General features: G+C 46.0%; 1 protein-coding gene and 1 long non-coding RNA gene across 6 annotated transcripts in view; one reads left to right on the top strand and one right to left on the bottom strand.

Moving 5' to 3' along the window:
* LOC147014342 (BCL11 transcription factor A-like) overlaps positions 1-3,313 on the top strand; it is a 118,759-nt gene extending 115,446 nt beyond the window's left edge. For all 4 annotated transcript variants that reach the window (XM_085852253.1, XM_085852252.1, XM_085852251.1 and 1 more), the window contains one exon: positions 1,414-3,313. In XM_085852253.1, the coding sequence (XP_085708379.1) occupies positions 1,414-2,627 (1,214 nt within the window). In that variant the 3' untranslated portion in view covers positions 2,628-3,313. The remainder of the gene's footprint in view (positions 1-1,413) is intronic.
* Positions 1-20,265, bottom strand: part of LOC147014341 (uncharacterized) — a 200,664-nt gene that overhangs the window by 28,040 nt on the left and 152,359 nt on the right. For both annotated transcript variants that reach the window (XR_015050742.1, XR_015050741.1), the window contains 2 exons: positions 14,866-14,922; positions 14,092-14,214 (listed from right to left, as the gene is read on the bottom strand). This is a non-coding gene — a long non-coding RNA (uncharacterized LOC147014341). The remainder of the gene's footprint in view (positions 1-14,091; positions 14,215-14,865; positions 14,923-20,265) is intronic.

The following is a 20,265-nucleotide window of genomic DNA, read 5'->3' as shown; positions in this document are numbered from 1 at the left end:
GTAGTACTCGAAGAGCACTACTTGCATACCAACTTTCATTCGAAACAGTTGAAAACCCGAGGAGCTCGATTCCCAATTTATTGATTTTTTGACATTTTCTAAGTTCATGACCTTGTAACCTTGACCTTGGGACGAAAATGAAAAATCGAGCTCCGTGGGGCTATGCAGGTGCCATTGGGCTAACCAAATACCGAAACCCCTGCCAGATTCGACAAACCCCCTCGGAGAAGATGTAATTTGAAATTGGCTACCCCCTAAAAACACGTTTTTTGGGCGTGGCTCCGCCCATAATGGGCGCAGCACGCCCATTTTCAGGAAAACATAACTAGATCATGATATAAACCTCCCACCCAAATTTTATCAGGATCGGATCAAAACCCACGGAGCTATGCTCGGGACAGACAGACAGACACACACCCATAACGAATAAAGTGGTCACTTCCTGACTCGTGAACCAATTATCTCTCTGCAGTAATCATATAGGACAAAGCTTAGCTTCCAGTATTTTGAACATGTACTCCTCAAACCAAACAAACTTATGTGCATACCATTTTCGGGATATCCCTCGGGGTTATGCTATTATGTCACCTTTGTGCCATTTGAATGGGTCATTCCTTTGAAAATTGTGATTATTGGCTTACGAGTGCCAGCCAGAGGGTTGGTTCATGAGCACCAGCCAGAGTGACCACTATATTCGTTATGTGTGTGTCTGTCTGTCTGTCTGTCTGTCCCGAGCATAGCTCTGTGGGTTTTGATCCGATCCTGATTAAATTTTGGTGGGAGGTTTATATCATGATATCGTTGTGTTTTCCTGAGAATGGGTGTTCTGCGCCCATTATGGGCGGAGCCACGCCCAAAAAACGTGTTTTTAGGGGGTAGCCAATTTCAAGTTACATCTTCTCCTAGGGGATTTGTCGAATCTGGCAGAGGTTTCGGTATTTGGTTAGCCCAATGGCACCTGCATAGCCCCACGGAGCTCAATTTTTCATTTCCGTCCCAAGGTCAAGGTTACAAGGTCATGAACTTATAAAATGTCAAAAAAAAATCAATAAATTGGGCATCGAGCTCCTCGGGTTTTCAACTGTTTCGAATGAAAGTTGGTATGCAAGTAGTGCTCTTCGAGTACTACAACTTTCATCATTTACATTTTTCCCGATTCCCGCCAGTTTGCCCGTGGCGTCCCCTCGAAGGTCAAAAAATAAAAAAGGCGAACTGTATACATTGCTCGTGAACCATCGCCGTCTCCAGACTTGTTGAGCTTATTCTTATCTTGTACACTTTCGGTGGAAATGTTTTTACAAAAGCTGGTTGTCGTCATTTTATTATTGAAGCACAGTGTTTTTAATTAATGTGATTACAACAATTATAACTTTGGTAATGGTGCTGTTATAACGATTTGAATGTGTCAAACAGAGGATGAAGACGAGGAGTACAATGAGGCAAGGAGTCGCCCAACCTCGGGATCTCTGGCTCCTGAAAACGAGCTTCAGCGGCAAGAGCGAAAACCACTATCATCTGCAGACAATGTCGTAAGCCTTGCTCCCGCCCACCCATTCAGTGAGGCCCTGCGCCAGGCGTTATCTGAAGGTGCAACAGGTGTTGGTTCCAGGCATGGTAAGCCTGCTACAGAAGCTGTAAGCAAGGCTGCAAGTGACCGACTCGCATTTGAAAGCATCTTCAAAAGCCGTTTTGGACCTGGTGAGGTCACACAACAGGAATGTGTAACTCTTGATGCGCTGTTGCGGAGCACTGGAGGTTTTGGCACACCCGATGTGTTTGCGGCTCGGCGCCGTGTATCATCTGAAGGGCACGGGAGTATGGATGGGCGACGTGGAGGAGTTGAAGAAGGCATCAATGGACGCAACTCAAATCCTGGCACTCCTGTACCAGCTGGAAGCCTTGGGAGCCCTTTAAGTTCAGTACCACTGCCAAAACGTATCAAACTGGAACGAGAAGCAGACGCTTCACCACTTCCGCTGCCACTTCTGCCAGCCGAAAACGTATACTCTCAATGGCTGGCGAGTTATGCGTCTTCTCGACAGTTTCACAAGGACAGTGCTGGAACTGGTCCTGTTGCAGCCTCGGGAGTAGGAACTGTGTCCGGGAGCACATCGGAACCCCAGGCTCGCCAATCACCGTTTCCTTCATCTTCAGCTTCCTCAGACAACGGAAGCCTGCAGCTGTCAACTTCCGCATCATCGTCTCCCCCGCAGACGCGAACACCACAGCGAGAATCTCCAGAAGACACGGCATCTGAACAAAGTAGTGGAAGTGGCGGGCGTGCCCGTTCTCTAAACGCTGGCAGATCACCCCCGGCTTTCGGTGGCAGCGGCAGTAATGGCAGCAATGCTTGTGAGTTCTGCGGGAAGGTGTTCAAGAATGGCAGCAACCTGACGGTGCATCGGCGCAGCCACACAGGGGAACGACCATACAAGTGTGAGTTGTGTAGCTATGCGTGTGCTCAGAGCAGCAAACTCACTCGGCACATGAAGACACACGGACAGCGCACGTTTCGATGTGACATCTGTCAGATGCCATTCAACATGCACAGTCGCCTGGAATCGCACATGCGAAAGTGGCACGGCGAGCAAGGGCATGCGGATCCTCAACCGAAGGTCGTGCAGTGACTAAGGCGCACTGTCATACTGTTATAAACATGTCACCTCAACAACACTCTGAGTCATTTTCACTTTACATAGACTATTTTTTATTATCATCATCGTCGTCGTTATTATTATTATTATTATTATTATTATTGTTGTTGCTATTATTATTATTTTGGATTTGGCAGAGCCTGGAAGCTTTTGCTCCATTTTTATTACTCGTTTTCTTTGTTTCATCATCTTTTTCTTACCCATTCGCCATCATTCACCATCTCTCTCTCTCTTTACTTTATGTAGTCTGGAAAGAGAATCAGAGAGTCTTCACAAATGATGCTTCAAATTTTGACTTGTATACTTCCTTTTCCCGTCTGCCGGCATTAGTTGGTGGACGTTAAAGACCCGGTGTCCTTCGTGAAGAGGAGGCGAGCTATCGCCGGCACCCTCAACAAATTACAAGTTTGTGCCCTAACAACTGTTGGGAGAGGGATGGCAAACTGCCCAGCATGACCCTGGTCTAGAAACTTATTTGGTGGAACCAATGCTCTGTAACAGAGTAGAGTACACCAGTCAGTCATACTTCCTTTTAGGGGTTCTTATTAGTTCAAAGGAGACTCTCCCTCTTTTCTCTCTCTATCCCCTCTTTCTCCCTCTCTCTCGCTCTTGCTCCCCTTCACTCTTCCCCCTCTCTCTTTATCTTTCTCTCTCAATATATATATATATATATATATATATATATATATATATATATATATATATATATATATATATATATATCTCTATCTCTATCTCTATCTCTATCTCTATCTCTCTCTCTCTCTCTCTATCTCTATCTCTATCTCTATCTCTATCTCTATCTCTATCTCTATCTCTCTATCTCTATCTCTCTATCTCTCTATCTCTATCTCTATCTCTATCTCTATCTCTATCTCTCTCTCCCCCCCCCCCTTATCTATTTTTTTTCACCAATAAGCAGAAACCTATTTTGCACTGACACGTAAACATTGCAATGCTGAAGAAGGAGCTTAGAATGGCATACACAAACTATTGGAATATTGTCTTTCGTTCTTTTGTGCGAAGCAAGCATTTTGATCATCTGTGCAACCAAAAGTGATCCTCCTTTTGATGTTGCCATGGAGAATGAGTTTTTTTCATAAGTGTTTTCTTTCGGCCAAAGTTAGAACACAAATGACAAAATTTGAATCCCTACACCTCCCACGGATTTCGCTAGCACTTAAAAACCACGTTTGTATCTCGGATTCTAACGTGATGAGAGGGAATATAAAATGGCGTTCTCTCTTGTGCAATAATTGTATTTATTCCCAATTCCCAGGGTAATGGTAATTTAAAAGCCGCACACGGCTTGATTTGCAAGTTTGTTTGAGTCTTCTGCCTCAGCACGAACTGTCCTGCCTGGCATTGGCTCACTTGCTGTGGCGTTCTGCATTCAATGTTCGTGTGTCTTTTCCTCGATGAAGAAAACCCACACCCTCAACATCCAAGTGCCTTGAAGAAGAAGAAACAAAACTGCTGGATTCAGTTGAAACATCTGCCATTCCAGCTCCTTCCTTTCTTTCCGGCCTTCTCGCCTGGACAAGGTGACGTCTCGACATATCGCGCACTTCAAACTTCGATCCATCAGGTGCACTCTCTTTTTCAGATGCACCCGACCCACACGAAAGATCGGTAGACAAAGACTGAGATGCCAGACAGAGCGCCGGCGTGTGCTTCGTAAGCCTTTTTCTGTCCCGACGGCCTCCGTGAAACGGTTCCAGGGAAGAATTTGAAATCACCGTCTGGCAATCAAACGTAATGGACTTTGCTTTATCGTCCTCAAATTGTAACTTTCTTCTTCATCCTTCTACAATTTTTCTTTCTTTCCTATTTTTTTGCTTCCTCACTCTTCCATTTTTCCTCTTCTGTTTGTCCTCTTCCCCTTTCTCCTCCATCTTATTGTATCCCTCCTGTTCAGTCGTTTAAGCCAACAGTAAGCACTTCAGCAAAAAGTTGCGCTTTTTAAATGGTGAACTCCTCGAAGCAACGAAACCAATTGGAGATGCGCACTCGGTGTCACGATTCCATATTTTTGGAGCTTTGTAAATAATGTACTAAAAGGTTGTACGAATTTGCAATCCAGGTTCAGAATGGGCCAGTTCAACTTGGATTCGTACTTTTTTATATCTATCGATATATATATATATATATATATATATATATATATATATATATATATATATATATCGATAGATATGTACTTCTTCTTCCCTTAGACCCTCTCCATATCCCATCCCCCATCCTCTCCCACCCCACATCAGTGGGGTTGCCCTTACATCTTCTGACTGGAGCGCTTATTTTCAAAAACAAGCTGCAGATAGTCTGGGAAGTCTCAGCAATCTTTGATACACAAAATGACTATTTATAAGGTGTTTTTGGATGCAGGAAATGGTGTACGTATGCTAATTTAAAAAAGCACATTGTTTTTATTGTAACATATCTCTTTAAAATAGACGTCCACTCATGACATCTATCGATGTGAAGGTATAAACATTCTTTACAACAGGCACACTGTCTGCATTTCCATTTTTGTCTGCTCTTATTAAAAGGTACCTCCGGTTTGGACAAAAGAGAAAACGATAAAAATCGAGCTGCCATGGTATCTATTTTTTTGTTTTTCGTTGGCAGGATAATTGAGAGTGTGAAACGGGAAGAGTGTCCTATTGTCTTGATCGGCCGTCGTCAAACGACTCCAGCGCTTTAGGAAAGCCACGGCTCGTGTTTGTAAATAACTTGCTGAGAGCCTCGTTCTCGCCTGCCCGTGTACTTTAAGCCATTTTGAAGTCGTTTTTGCATTCCATTATTTTTGTCTCCCTTTTATGTGCTTATTGCATTAAATTCTACTATTGCCAAACACTGTGATGTTTTTGCGTTATTTAGGAGTTTGCACATTTCTGTCCTTTGGAGCACCCTGAAACTCTCTATGTCCCTGAAGGTCAAAGAATGTGATTTATGAAACGAGATTGTGAAGAGACATGAAGGAGTGAGGCCAAACCACACTGAAACTGTGTCCTCGCTAGAAAGACAACATCCTTTTATATAACAGCTACACATGGACAATAAAGGCTTGTGGTGTTGTAATCGTGAATTATTGGAGCAACCTGCACCTCCATACTGATTGGTTGCAGAGCTATGCAACTTTTTTGTAAAGCAGACAACAGTGTGAGCCGTTGCCGCCGCTCTGTACAACATCATGGCTAAGAACACACGGTTGTTCAAAGACGCATATGCTGGAGAGTTGGAGGGTAAACCCTATATTGTCGTCTTTGCTACATTGTGGAGCAAAAATTGCCACGAATCATGTCTCTCTGCACTTTCTTTGGTTAAAAAGTTTGGTGAACTTGCAAATTTTGAGTACTTTTTCATATTGGAACTGAGATATGGGATTTTTCTTTTCCTCTCTACAAGAGCGAGGCTCATGGAAGGGCAAGGTTCAATTGACAGTGAGGTAGTGAAACAACAATTTTGTAGAACCAGCAAGAGGATAAAGAAAGAAAGAAAGAAAGAGAGAGAGAGAGAGAGAGAGAGAGAGAGAGAGAGAGAGAGAGAGAGAGAGAGAGAGAGAGAGAGAGAGAGAGAGAGAGAGAGAGAGAGAGAGAGAGAGAGAGAGAGAGAGAGAGGTTCAGAAGGATTAAATGGGGGTAATAAAGGTCATGGGTCAGGATGAGGTGGCAGTGCACTGCCCGCTTGAAGCCCTGGAGGGAAGAGTGAAACAGAACAGTTTCTGGAAGGTGTATCCATAGACGAGAGAAGCGAGGAATAAAAGAGTTGAGATGAGCAGTCAGCTTCGATTTTGGAGATTTAATTAGGATGTAGTTACTGAAAGAGCGTGTGCGTCCTGGAATTGTTTCGGAGGACTGAGAGAGCAGAGGGAGCAATGTTGGATAAGACCGTAGAAAACAGAAAGACCACCGACCTGCCTGCGATGTGAAAGCAACAGACCTTGTCCTTCAGCCTAATCACGAAATATTCCAATAATGGTGAGAGCTTTAGATTCCACAGAATCCAGGAGAGACATATGTGATGCTGGGGCACTAGTCCATAGTGGAGAACAGTACTCCATTGAGCTACAGAAATAGGCCTTGTCGACTTTAGAGTGGAAAAACCATTTACTGGACCAAGAACAACCATAGTGTTGGGATTAAATGATTATATTTTAATTTATCCAGTGTTCAGGAGAAAAATAACCACTGAATAGGTCCCACAACACCTGCAGGAGATAGTCGTAGTGACGATGCCTGATTTATATCGCTTTTCGTGTCTTTGACATCAACCTCTCCCAGATGCCGGTTGAAGTAATGGGAATTGCATGGCGAGAGTTGCTAAGTGAGTGAAGAAAGAGTGAAAAATTTGTCATTGGGCAGAATACTGTAAATATGTAAATCTGGGGAGAACACAAACAACCCTTACCCCATGTACTCAGGATACTGAAATACCTGCGTGAAGATTCACCGCACGCAGGGAAATACCAATCGTAGGTCTTCGTTAGTTGCTTCTCCATGTTCTCGTTATAACCTTTTGGATAATATGCAGAACCAACGGCAAAGGCCTCATGATCAATGGTGTTTCTCTACAACATGGCGTTCTCACGGAAGAGCAGCACATGATTAGTTTTAAGAGCAGTGGCTGCACAAATGGGTGTTGATTAAATTTTTAATAGGCTTTTGCTGTGTAACTAGAAGGGCACTCTGTATAGAGCGCATACCTCCACCAGGCTGATTAGTTTACGTTTGGTATCCCACTGACACAGGGGATCTGGATTCGGAACTGAACTAAAATATAATCGGCTTGTTCCTGTCACCTCACCAACTCATCCACAAAGTTTCGTCCGAATCCGTCCATAACTTTTTGAGATATCGTGCTAGATATTGTTTTAGCCCTGTCACTAAATGAAGAATCACTGTTTTAAAATTCTCGGATCTGGAATCAGATCTTCACCAAAATCGAATCATTTTGTCCGTGTCACATACCCAAGCTTTCTACCAAATGTCGTCCAAATCCGTCTACAACTTTTTGAGATATCCTGTTCACAGACAGACAGACAGGGATGAAAACACAACCTCCATCCACCTTAGGTGGTGGAGGTAATTACCTGTTTACAAACCATTTCGGAAGGACGTAAACTGGGTTTTCAGCAAGGACAGTACAGCACTCGATACTTGAATAGGTGTTGCCCAGGTAGTTTGCTGTGTGAGAGATACACTCGTTTCTAAAGGTAGGATGGAATATTTAACGTTGACAAGTCCTCGAACAGCCGGCTTAACGTCCTGCCCGAAAGGACTGTGTGTACTCAGACGCAACGCCCAACCTGTGGAGCACGATTATGTTACTAATGATCAATCCTGTCTGTAAAGTAGGTGATGGAGTATGTGCAGGGGTTTTGGGGGTGGAGGGGCAATGGATTGAACTGTGGGAAGACAAACTTCGAGACGGACGTCGAGCGGAGGAGAATGGCATGGGTCATGGTGTTAAATATTATTTTGTGTACGTAATATGTAATGAATGGCCCTGACACGCGTTTAATGAGGATCTGACGATGACTATAAAGAAAAAGTTGTAAGTTGGAACACCATCGGACCCCGAAGACTCGACCTTGGCACGCTGTACAACAGAGAGCAATGGCAGTGTGCACGGTGCAGTCATTCATCCTGTTTGGTGCAACCTCGAATGGACGAGAGCTCCGTGTAATGGCGCACCAGGACCCCACGTGACCCCCCAGACGAACACCTGCGAGCGTATCTTGACGGACGATCGAGCCGCAACGCCGCGCCGTGCATTCCTTGAGCGCTTGGGCGACGTTTTGCTGGATTAATGGTGGAGAACCTTCACGGATTCCAAAGGCATCACGTGCACGTAAAGAATGACGTCATGACGCGCGCTCGCGACAGGTCCTCCCTCATTCGACGTCGGGAGTTACAGTACAATACTGTGCTGTACTGTACTGTACCAAGTGTAACACTTTTTTGTCGACACGAGTTGATTATTTAAGGAAGACGAACACGTACGAAACGATTTGTTCTCGAACTCTTCCCGTGGAGGACGCGGCACGGCCCGTGCGGTTCTAATCGTGCGGGACGATCTGTTTTCCGTCAATGGCTCCGAGTTGGGCGATCGCGGGCCGCTCCGTCCCGGAGGAAACTTTCATTCCCCGCCCCGGGCAGGGACAGGTGCAGATTGGGGTGCAGGGCGCTCCGTGGCCCCCATCGCCCCCTCCCTCCCCACTCTCTGCCCTTTCATGCTTCGCTTGTTTGTGTTGTCTGGCCCCAGAAGCGGACAGACAAGTCCGGCCGCTTTCCGGTGTCTCGGTTCGTCCAGACGTGTCTGCGCGCCACGTGCGCGGCGGGTCCGAAACCGCACGTTGTGCAGCAACCTCGTGATCGTCAGTGCAGTCGTTTGGACTGTACAACACTGTACTGTGTACTGTACTGTGTACAATAATTGGTAATTTGTTCATCGAATCGTCTCTCTGTATAACATTGTACTCCAGATGTTTGGTTACCCGACGCTCTCCACCTGGTCCTGGTCCAGCGACTCGTCGAGCTGCTCGGAAGAACATGAAGACCCCACGATGGTCACGTGACGGCGAAGTTCACGTCATCGTTGGACGGATTTTTGTGTGACGCGCGTTTGTTTTGTTGCAGGCACCTTGTGATTGGTGACAAGGATGTGTTACTCGTTTTACATTTTCATTTCATTGGATCATTTTATTTGCCCGCACGTCTGGAAAGGGTTAACCTGCTCCGGGCCTCTTGACGAGGAATGCAGTTGCCAGAGGGAACGGGACCCTTTCTGGGACCCCTCCCTCGAAGCCCCCCCTTTGCCCTCCGGCCGGATCGGGTTAATCCCGAGCCTTTCAGGCCGCACCTGAATTCCAGGGGCCTTTTCATGTTGCCATTTTGAAAGCGCCTGCATCGCCGCCAGCCTGTCCGGAGAGGGGGAGCGAGGGATGAAGGGGTTTTTTGGGGGGGGATGGGGTGAGGGGAGGGTGGGTTTGCATTTGCAGGCAAGACGAAAGGACCGTGCCCAGTGAGCAAGGAGCTCTCAACCACAAGCTGTACCCACCGTCTTCTTACTAACAGCCACATTCCCCGAACCAACCACATTCCCATAACCAGCCACCCAACCCAACCACCACACTCCCCAAACCAGCAACATTCCCCGAACCAAACACACTCCCCTAACCAGCCATCTAATCACCACAATCCCTGAACCAGCCACACTATCCGAACCACCCACCCAACCCAACCACCACACTCCCCTACCCATCGACATTCCCATAACCACCACATTCTCCAAACCACACACATTACCATAACCATCCGCCCAACCACCACAATCTCCTAACCAGTCACTGAACCACCACACTCCCCTAACCATCCACATTCCCCTAACCACCACACTCCCCGAACCAACCACATTCCCATAACCAGCCACCCAACCCAACCACCACACTCCCCCAAACCAACCACATTCCCAGAACCAGCCACCCAACCCAAGCACCACACTCCCCTAACCAGCCACCTAATCACCACAATCCCTGAACCAGCCACCACACTCCGCGAACCAACCACATGCTCCGAACCACACACATTACCGTAACCATCCACCAGAATCTCCTAACCAGTCACTGAACCACCACACTCCCCTAACCATCCACATTGCCCTAACCATCCACATAACCACCACATTACCATAACCAGCCACCCAACCACCACACTCCCCGAACCATCCATATTCCCCTAACCACCACACTCCCCGAACCACCCACGTTACCATAATCATCCACCTAACCACCACACTCCCTGAACCACCCACGTTACCATAATCATCCACCTAACCACCACACTCCCCGAACCATCCACATTACCATAACCAGCCACCCAACCACCACACTCCCCGAACCATCCACATTACCATAACCAGCCACCCAACCACCACACTCCCCTAATCATCCACATTACTCCAAACAGCTACCACCCTCCCCCCCTTCAACCACCCCTCGTTCCCCAACCACCCACCATTTCCACCCACTTCCCATCTCTCCAACCATATATAACTCCACCCCTCTCACATCACCGAACCACCACCTCCCCAACCACTCACTTCCTCACAATCAACAACTACCAACCATCCACCAACCCCTCACCCCATCGTTCCCCACTCCCCTTAACAACCCGCCACCCATAAACTCCATATCGGATTCCCAACAGGAAAACTTCAGCGCTCTCACCAAAACGTTTCCAATGCATCGTCTGCAGACTCGAACCCGGAGCCGAAAAGCGTCACAATAACCAGATGATGTTACGTGCGGAGGATTAACGGAGTAAACTCGTTATCCCCCCCGAGTTAATGAGCTTTGGGGCGGGTTCAGCAAGGCCATTTAATCCATATCGCGCTCCGTCCGATTAAACCGCCTCGTCCAATGATTGACGGGTCGTCCGATGGAATTGGACTGAATGAATCACGTGACCTTGAACTTTACTTCATTAGCAAACGTTGAGGTTTTCTTGTACATCCAGGTGAATGGACCAAGCGCTCGGAACGTTCGGACAGAACATTATAAATCATCAATAACAATCAGGAGGCCACATTAAGCCGCCTTTTGAACCGTCTTCAAAGACCTCAAGCGCGACATCTTTGGCTCGAGTCGTCCTTTGCACGGATCTCCTGGAGGGGACCGACTGTCTGATCGACCGCGTTTGCCTTCGTTTTGGAGCGGCCCTTGTCTACAACCGCCGCAAGCGCCCCCTCGCCCGTGGCTGGTGTCTCTCCAAGACGTTGTAGGATTAGCACGGCCACGTGACACGGCGTCTCGTGAACCGCCAAGCCCCACGTGACACGTTCAAATCTGGGTCGTTGCTCGACACTCTCGACGGACCACGCACGAACAATGGAGGGGGTTTCGCGTCGCAAGATCGCTCGTTAAAATTCCGTTCGGTTTTGGAAACTTTTATTCTCATGAATATCCAAAAGCCTCGGAATGAGCACGAGGAATTGGTGTGGGGTTTGGGGGGGCGGGGGGGGGTATGAGGTTCTCGGACGGGGTTAAAGGGTTACAGGGTGAGCTGTCCCGGATTCTTGTCTCGTCTGTCGTGTAGATAATGCTTTTTAATCCGCTGGACAGACGCTGCATCTCCGGGGCGACCGAGCCCGTGTCTGGGAGCGCGGGGGCGACTCGGGGTGGGAGGGTGAACGTGGGGGGAGGGGGGGATGAAGGGATATAGAGAGATGGACACGATCGAGGGGAAAGGGAAATAAGATGTTGAGACAGACACGCGAAGCTCCTCCGTTCGGTTCCAGCCTTTCCACGTGGTCGCTCGGATGAAGAGACCCAGACGCCGTTTTGATGTAACTCATCGGCACGAATATAAATTCCATTTGTCATAAGCACGTGCCGTGCCGTGCCGTGCCGTGGCGTGGGATCCGAAGACCGATTTATTTATTTATCGGTGAAAGGCGCACGGGGAGGCAGGCGTCGGGTTCAAGTCCACGGTCGTCGTTGCTGCACGGTCGATGCACGGTCAGTTCGATTACATGTACGTATCGGCTTTAGGGTCTCACACTGAGCTGGGATGACGGTTTGTAGAGCTGTGGGGGGGGGAGGGGGAGCGACTGCCTTTTGTTCAATCCGGAGAGGTTCGGGTTGCACCGAGGCTCGAGACCTCAAAGCACAGACAGACCCTGGGGAGAGAAAGGAGGGGGGAGGGGTGGAGCTGCAAAAGGAAGAGTGGGGTACAGACATGGGGGCTTGTCGGGGGTGGGGGTCGGAGCTGCCACGGCCGGCCTCGGTGCTTAGATTCCCCCCAGGGGCGACTCTCGATCCAGGAACTTTCCCATGCCTGCGCCGCTCCAACTTTGACCCTGCAGTTGGCGGGGTGGGTGAGATGAGGACCCGTGGTAAGGGGGAAGTTGTGGCGCTGGAGACATCAGGCCAGTCAAGGTCACGTCTGCTCTGAATGGAGCCCCCCCCCCGGCGCTGTCTCACGCGTCTGCTCTCTGCCTTTCAGTCTATCAGTCTGTCTTGTCTGCCTCTGGCTGTCCGCACGTGTCTGTGTCTCCCCTGCAAAAATAAGGTTGTGACGCTCGTGATTTTGACGTAGGTTGTACCACAACGGTGGTGACAATTGTGGTCCATAGGGTGAACAGGTGGAACAATGATGACCGGCGTGCAGTAACAACACCTCGGTCTCGGCTCACTTGTGCTTTCCTCGCGCTCTTCCTGCCTCAATCGGGTCCCGACCCAACACAACTCGAGTTGTGGACCCGCCGTTTGGAGAGCCTTTGATGGACGGTTCCCATTGAATCTGGTAGTCAATAAAGCCGAAGGAATTGTGTTTGTGCCCCCACCATTTCGATCTGACAGTTTGTTCATTTGAGCTTTTACAATGCGCACGATCGTTTCACACCGACTGCCCCTCTGCCCAGTACGTGCAGCTCCCTCGTTTGTCCGCATTTCCGTTTAATCCCCGCACGGACACGTCCCGTGCCACTCCGGCTCCGCTTATGAACCGTTAAACCCATCTGGTTTGCACATTCTGGAGCTGTCCGGCACAATGGCCTCGATATAATGACCAATTTCAGAGCGATCAAGAAGGCGTTTTCCCCCCCTCGCCCGGTGATATTTCAAAGAGCCACTCGCCCGTCTCCGTTTTGGACGCGGCCACGATTTAAAAGGCCATTTTGAAAAATGCCACCGAAACCACCCCAGCCGAGGAAACCGAATCGGCAGAACTGACGCTCCATGGCGCACGGACAGACATCAAAACCCGCAGCACCGATGGCGGATTACCCTGGGAAATGTGGATCGGGGGCGGGGCTTGGGCTGGGACCGGTGGGCGGGGCGTCGCTGGAGGCGGAGGAAGAAGAGTAGGGGAAGGAGCGTTCGAGTTCGATGCGAAGTTATATGAACGAAAATAATTAATTATTATTTACATTCAATGACAATTAATGGTTTTCTGCGTAATTTTAGTTCTGAACTTGTGAAACTAATTCGTTATCCACAACATGCTAGTTAGGGTTGAATGAAGTTAAGTTCTGACGAATGTTTTCATGGACATGCTGGGTCTGGGATGTTCTCTGTTAAGTGATAACTAAAGTACGAAACGCATTATATTTCCTTTACTCTTATACAGGGTGCCCCACAAAAAAACCCAGGAAATTTGGTACAGTTTATTTAAAACAAAACAAAAGCAAACTTAGATGTAGTGTAAAACAAAGATACACTTTCTTTTCAAACAAAACAAAAGCAAACTTAGATGTAGTGTAAAACAAAGATACACTTTATTTATATGTTAGTTTATTGATATGGTAAAATATGGCAAAATAAATCTCAAATTTCCTGGTTTTCTGTGGGGCACCCTGTCGTTATACTGTCTGTGATACCATAATTTGCATGTTAAATCACATGACCACTCATATTGTACCGATTTTGCATTACCTTACAGAAGGTGTGGTGAATCCCCCACTGGTTGTGCAGTCCTTTCGGTTAGAATTTTGGGAATCAAAAAAAAAACATGACGTCATTGCTCCATAACCTGTCATGTCAGCCAGCCAGGAACACCTGAGGTACATAAAGGCAAAGCTAAATCGACGAAAAATAAAGTTGAAAATAAGGAAGAGAAAGTGAGGATAGATAGGTTGGGGAGGAGAAGGGAAAAAAAAAAAGAGAAAGAAAGATTAGGAGAAGGAGGAAATTGGGAATTACGGTGGGCAGAGGGAGGGGTGTTAAGTTTGATTTTGAGTTTGTAAAACATTTCTGACATCACCGATCGATACTAATAAATATGAGTGTGTGTCCGTCAGTCCGTCTCCTCCATAACTCCAAAACTATGAAACCTTGCGGCCCCAAACTTTGCATGCATACCAACTCCAAGGTATCGGCTGTTTGGGTTAATTTAAACACCCCTTTTACAGAAACTTAACAGCCGTATTTAATAATCCTTTGCCAAGGCATTATCCTTGGTAACCTCGCCGGGGTCTTAATTCACAATTTTTTTTTGGCCTGCACAACAATGCCTTGACTTGGAACAGGCCGCAACGGTTTCTTAATGATAAAGTTCTTTTTTCACTTTCCTCACTCATATTATCGAATGCATGTTCATCACAGCTACAAATCGCTGGGTATATTGCAATGCTAATAAACACCAGGAGACGCCAGCATTTGTGGCTTTATTTCATTTCCGCACAAGCCATAACCTCGAGAATCTCTTACCTTAGCCGAATTTCAAATTTTTAACTTCTTAATTGACTTCAACAGCAGTTCCGACTACTAAAAAAAAAAAGGAGGGACAGGGAGTGGAGGTAGAAAATAGAGAGAGATGCAGTCAAGGGATGGATGGTACATCTCCAGAGCATACACAGAGGGTACTGTAGGTTTTTCGAACAAATGAACATACGGATGGATAATCCCACGCTTCATGGAACATTTCGTTCCTGAAGATTTGCTAAATAAATAATTAAAATCAGGATTAAAAATAAAAAGCAGGATAGATAGGAAATAAAAAACGATTATGGTTTCATGATTGCTTGAATTCTTTATGTTGAGTCATTGTGCCTTTTGTTTTTGGCATCAAACAAGAAGATCAAGCCATTATATGATGATGCAATCCAGACGAAAGCACGTTGAAGGTGCTTTCCAGTCCGGGTTATGGTGTTCTGCTTCATACCTGCACTCACCTTTTTACGACGGATTACTTTTCACAACATCTGCTCTCTTGCTCCTTTACCCCCGTCCCCCGGTGATCATTTCTGTTTACATGCTCATCATTTTGTTTCTTTATTACCCTCGCCAAAAGAGATGTTTTAATGAAAAATATGACGTCATAGGTCACGTGGTGTGGCAGCCATGTTGGAGAAAGGGAAAAAAAAAAAAAAAAAAAAAAAAAAAAAAAAAAAAAACTTTGGACCTCTGTATCTCTGAAACTACACCAAGGAAAAAATTGAAACTTGCCAAGCAACTTCTTTTGAGTACTCCTCATGGGGAATGAGTGTGATTTTTTGATGACGTCATATTGCCTTCGTTATGACGTCATAATTACATATGTAGAATGCTACATCTGATCAGTCTGAAAATTTTTGAGGGTCATCTTGGGATAAAATGGTCCACAGAAATTTTTTTATGACGTCATCGGTCACGTGATTCGGCAGAAATTAAAAAAATAAATAAATAAAACTTCAAAAATCTTCTCTAAAGTGGCTGAACACATCGAGGGGAAACTTTACATGGATGACCGCCTATCCATGAGGAACAAAAGGTTCACACATATGACGTCATAGGTCACATGGCTTGGCAGCCATGTTGGATTTACCCTAAAACCTATAAAAAAAATTCTCCAGAATGGCTGGTCAGATCGAGGAGAAACCACACAAATGTTCCCTAAGCCAAGGGTGCAAGTTTGTTAAGGAATAATTGATAGGTCACATGGTTTGGCAGCCATATTGGATTGAAGAAAATATTAAATAATGTTTTCTCTGGAACAGCTTAATCAATTGAAATGAAACTTCACATTTATGATCTAGTAGTGATCGGGAGTACATGTTTCAAATTTCAACTTGATCGGATGCATGGTCTGGTAGCTTCAATTGTTTAATTTTTTTGATATGGGTTCTTTTTATTTTTTTAATTTATTTATTTTTTATTATGTAACACGAGAACACAAACGCCACACAAAAGAAGTCCTGGCGAGGGTCTGCAATCTCTGATTGCTCTTTTTCTTGTTTATTATTGTATTGTTTGTTTTTGTTTCTTTGCAAATCCCTTTTAATACCCATTTTTCTTTAAATGTTCCTTAATTCCAATTTGTTTAGTGTCAAGTTATTAGTGTCTCTCCAATTCTATTGATAAACTCTCGAATAAGCATATTTTACCTGTGCAAGTAATTCCTGCCACGTGTGGTGATTACAGCAACAGAAGGAGGTTAAAATGAGGGTCGTACCCCCATAACATATGCACAGAGGGGAGGAGAAAGAAATGGGACATTACCCGTGATGTCATCTTCTTTGGACCAATGAAGTGCTCGCTTATATTTGAAATGGGTCCTCTCACATTCCCGACCGTTCGCTGACGTCGCCGTCATTTGACAGTTCGAAGAGTGTCAGAATAGAAAATTTGACTAAGTGTCCTATTTCTCCCCAAGAAAGATGTCGTTATACAACCCAGTGTATATAACATCTTACTATAATTCACCGTCTGTCCATTCCCAGGTACCGCAAAAACGGCTGAACCGATCGCAACCATTTTTGGGGTATATAATCCTGGGACGCCTTGGAGTAAAATAGGCATAAATATAATAACATGACCCCCTTGATGGCTCCCGTAGGGAGCGGGTGCTTCTAGTACAGTAAATGTGATATATCCTCAAGGGGGGAAATACTGGTGCTTCAGGACGGGAGACTGGGGTTGGGGGGGGGGGAGGGAGGGTTTGGAGGCTCCGTTCAGTCTCGGCGCTCAGGTCTGGAGATGACCGTTGGTGACACACACACACACACACACACACACACACACACACACACACACACACACACACACACACACACACACACACACACACACACACACACACACACACACACCCCTTCGTTAGGAGCGGAGGCTGAGCTATGAAGAGGTTTGTTCAGATTCAGGGTGATTTATTTTCACACGATGTGTCACTTACTCTAAACCCACGAGTCGTGAAAGTTTTGCCTTTTTTTTTTTTCCTGCGGAGGTGTATGATGACGACGACAGTTTAAAGTGTTAGTTCTCGCGCTTTTCATCTGTGCAGGGCAAACTTTTGAGTTTGGGTTGTTTGGCCTTTTAAGGGGCTTATATCTGAAGCCGAATGTTTACAATGTGTATTTTAACTGCAGACTTCAAATGATGACTCTGGGGAGGTATTGCCTGAGGTCCAGTCTATGATCTTCTAGATGTCATGCCTTTCCCATTGAAATATCACTCATCCAACCATCTCGGAACTCGGACTGGCGGCGCACGCAGTGCTGTTAAGTACCGCTCGCAGCTCGCCGATTGCTATCGATTAAAAGAAAGCCATTTCATTCCCGTCTGGGTCAATGCCTTCCCTATCCTTAAAAAAAATAAAATAAAAAAAAAGTTGTTGGGATCTCATTGTCAAATATCGTAAATAATCATCATCAGGCCTGATCTTTCAAACGTCAACCAATCAACTGCAAGGGTAATCACCCAAGACAAACCGTGAACGTTTCAGCGGTGCAACAACATCCCTGGAAAGGTGGCCGGCCGTTCAAAACAGCAGATTTGGAATTCCCCCAGGGTGTCGGCACACAGCGGTCTGCTCTTTTCAAAGATTCTTAAGGTACCCCCACAAATGATCTCAATGAAGGACAGAGTGGGCGGTCGCCCCACCAATCATAAAAAGGGGCGAACGTATCATTTTTACCGAACAACAACAAAATAAATCTGTAAATAATAATTAATCAATGCATGACTATCCCAAACCCAAACTTTGAAGAATGCATGACTTCCAGCCTGAAAGGACAAATCGAGCAACTGTGATGGCACCTCATCAGCTTGCACCCAATGTTAGCATAGACTAGGCCTAAACTCACCAACTGACTTCCACAGGTCATGAAGTGCGCTTTTAACGGTTGTGTGCACTCACACGTGGTTTAGGATGCTCAGTTTCGCACTGAGGAGCAGAGACAGCGCGTGTTCTCTGCACTAACTGGATAGGAGGGGAAGCTCATTTTTGAAGCCATTTGTCCGCCATCTTTGCTCTCCCGACCGAATGAATGGGACTGTTCGGAACTTAAACGAATGCCACTTACCGATGGAATGTGATTCCTCTTCTCGTTTGATCACGACCATCGCGCATTTTTCAACCGCAAGCAGCATACACAATGGCATTTCATAAATATTATAACAATGTTTTTTATAACATTATTATATATTATATTATATATAATATTATATTATATATATATAATATTATAACAAACAATATTATAACAACCCAGGAATGAACTAAAATCAAGTGGGAAAGGAGAAAAATCAAGTGGGAAAGGAGAAAAATCAAGAAGAGGAAGGTGGAATTTTCATAGGAAACGTGCACCTTGTAACAAGTGTTTGTATTGACGCGAATGGGATTTTCTGTGTTGTCAGTTGTGAGAGAAGGACTATGGCGGATGGAGTGCTTCCGGTGGCTTCAGGACCGCCCGACCAATTAACGTTTGGCCCACCACCCAGCGAGTATGGAGATCAGTGATCTGATAATCCTGGTGTTGGCTTAGTGGTTAGGGTGGTGGCTTGGGATCCTAGGGTCCTGAGTTAAAGCCCCGTTGGCCGCTGAATTAATACACCAGGAGGTTGACTCAGCTTGTCATCCTTCCGAGGTTGGCAAAATGAGCATCAGTGTACTGAAAAGGGGGACACTGCATCAACGGCATAGCCACGTCCCAACCAATGATGCAACCAACACACACAGACAGACACAGACACAGACACAGACACAGACACAGACACAGACACAGACACAGACACAGACACAGAGACAGAGACAGAGACAGAGACAGAGACAGAGACAGAGACAGAGACAGAGAGAGAGAGAGAGAGAGAGAGAGAGAGATCAACTTGCCTACACTTGAACCTTTCTTCAAATTCAAGCTATTTTAAGGTAAGACGTGACGGTTTTAAAGGTAAGACCCTAAATCCTCATGTATAAGGCAACCTTTTTTTTTTTTTCCAAGAAAATGAGCAGAAAATAAGGTGTTTGAGGCACGAGCCCAGGGACTGTCCTTGAGGCGCGAGTCAGGTGCGTTTTCAACCCCGTAACAGCAGGAAGTCGTAGCTTGAGTTTCCTTAGTGATACCAGCCCAGCGTGCAGCATCGCAGAGTGCGAGTTTTTGTTCGTTTTTAATCGGTTAATTTAAGTAAGATTAAGCTGCAACATAAGATACCTGAGCGTAGTTTAAAAAAAAAACAAAAAAAAAACAAGAATGACCACACTGTGGCCACAACCTGTGACAAAATCCGGTAACGGGCCGCTTGGGAAACACGCATTTAAAGTACTCTTTAAAGATGAATAAATAGCACGATTGGGAAACCCACACTTCCTGCGTTTTAAAGAGTAAATCAATACCTCTCATCCACGTCAGCCTCCGCCACAGTTATGTCTGTGACGTCACACGGTCACGGATTGTTTAACCCCAATATGGGGCCATTCAAAAACTATGTACCTCTATTTTATTTTGTCATTTGTGTAACGTAACATAATGCTTGATTACTGTGCATTCTCATGTACCATGCGTTCTGACGGGCGTGATTAAACCTCACTGTTGTTCAAAGCCTGTTGTTGGCTTCGTGGTGAGGGTGGCTGGCTTTGGAACTGAGGGTCTCAAGTTTGAGCCCCATTTGTCACTGAATTAACACCAGGTGGGGTTGACTCAGCCTGTCATCCTTCTGAGGTTGGCAAAACGAGTTCCATTGTACTGGTAGAGGGGCACCGCATCAGTGGCACAGCTGTGCTTCCAAGAAATGATAGCTACCCGACAGCCAAGCAGCTATATACAAGACCAGAACTATTACAGGCTTAATGTGTTAGGCCCACCATAAAACCAAGATAGCACCCATATCATTTCGTCGAGGTACCATGGTGGG

The sequence above is a fragment of the Eptatretus burgeri genome, chromosome 13, assembly GCF_056783735.1.
Source record: "Eptatretus burgeri isolate ZD-2024b chromosome 13, Ebu_testis_v1, whole genome shotgun sequence".
Taxonomy (NCBI): Eukaryota; Metazoa; Chordata; class Myxini; order Myxiniformes; family Myxinidae; genus Eptatretus; species Eptatretus burgeri.
This window is presented reverse-complemented; position numbering and strand designations above follow the sequence as displayed.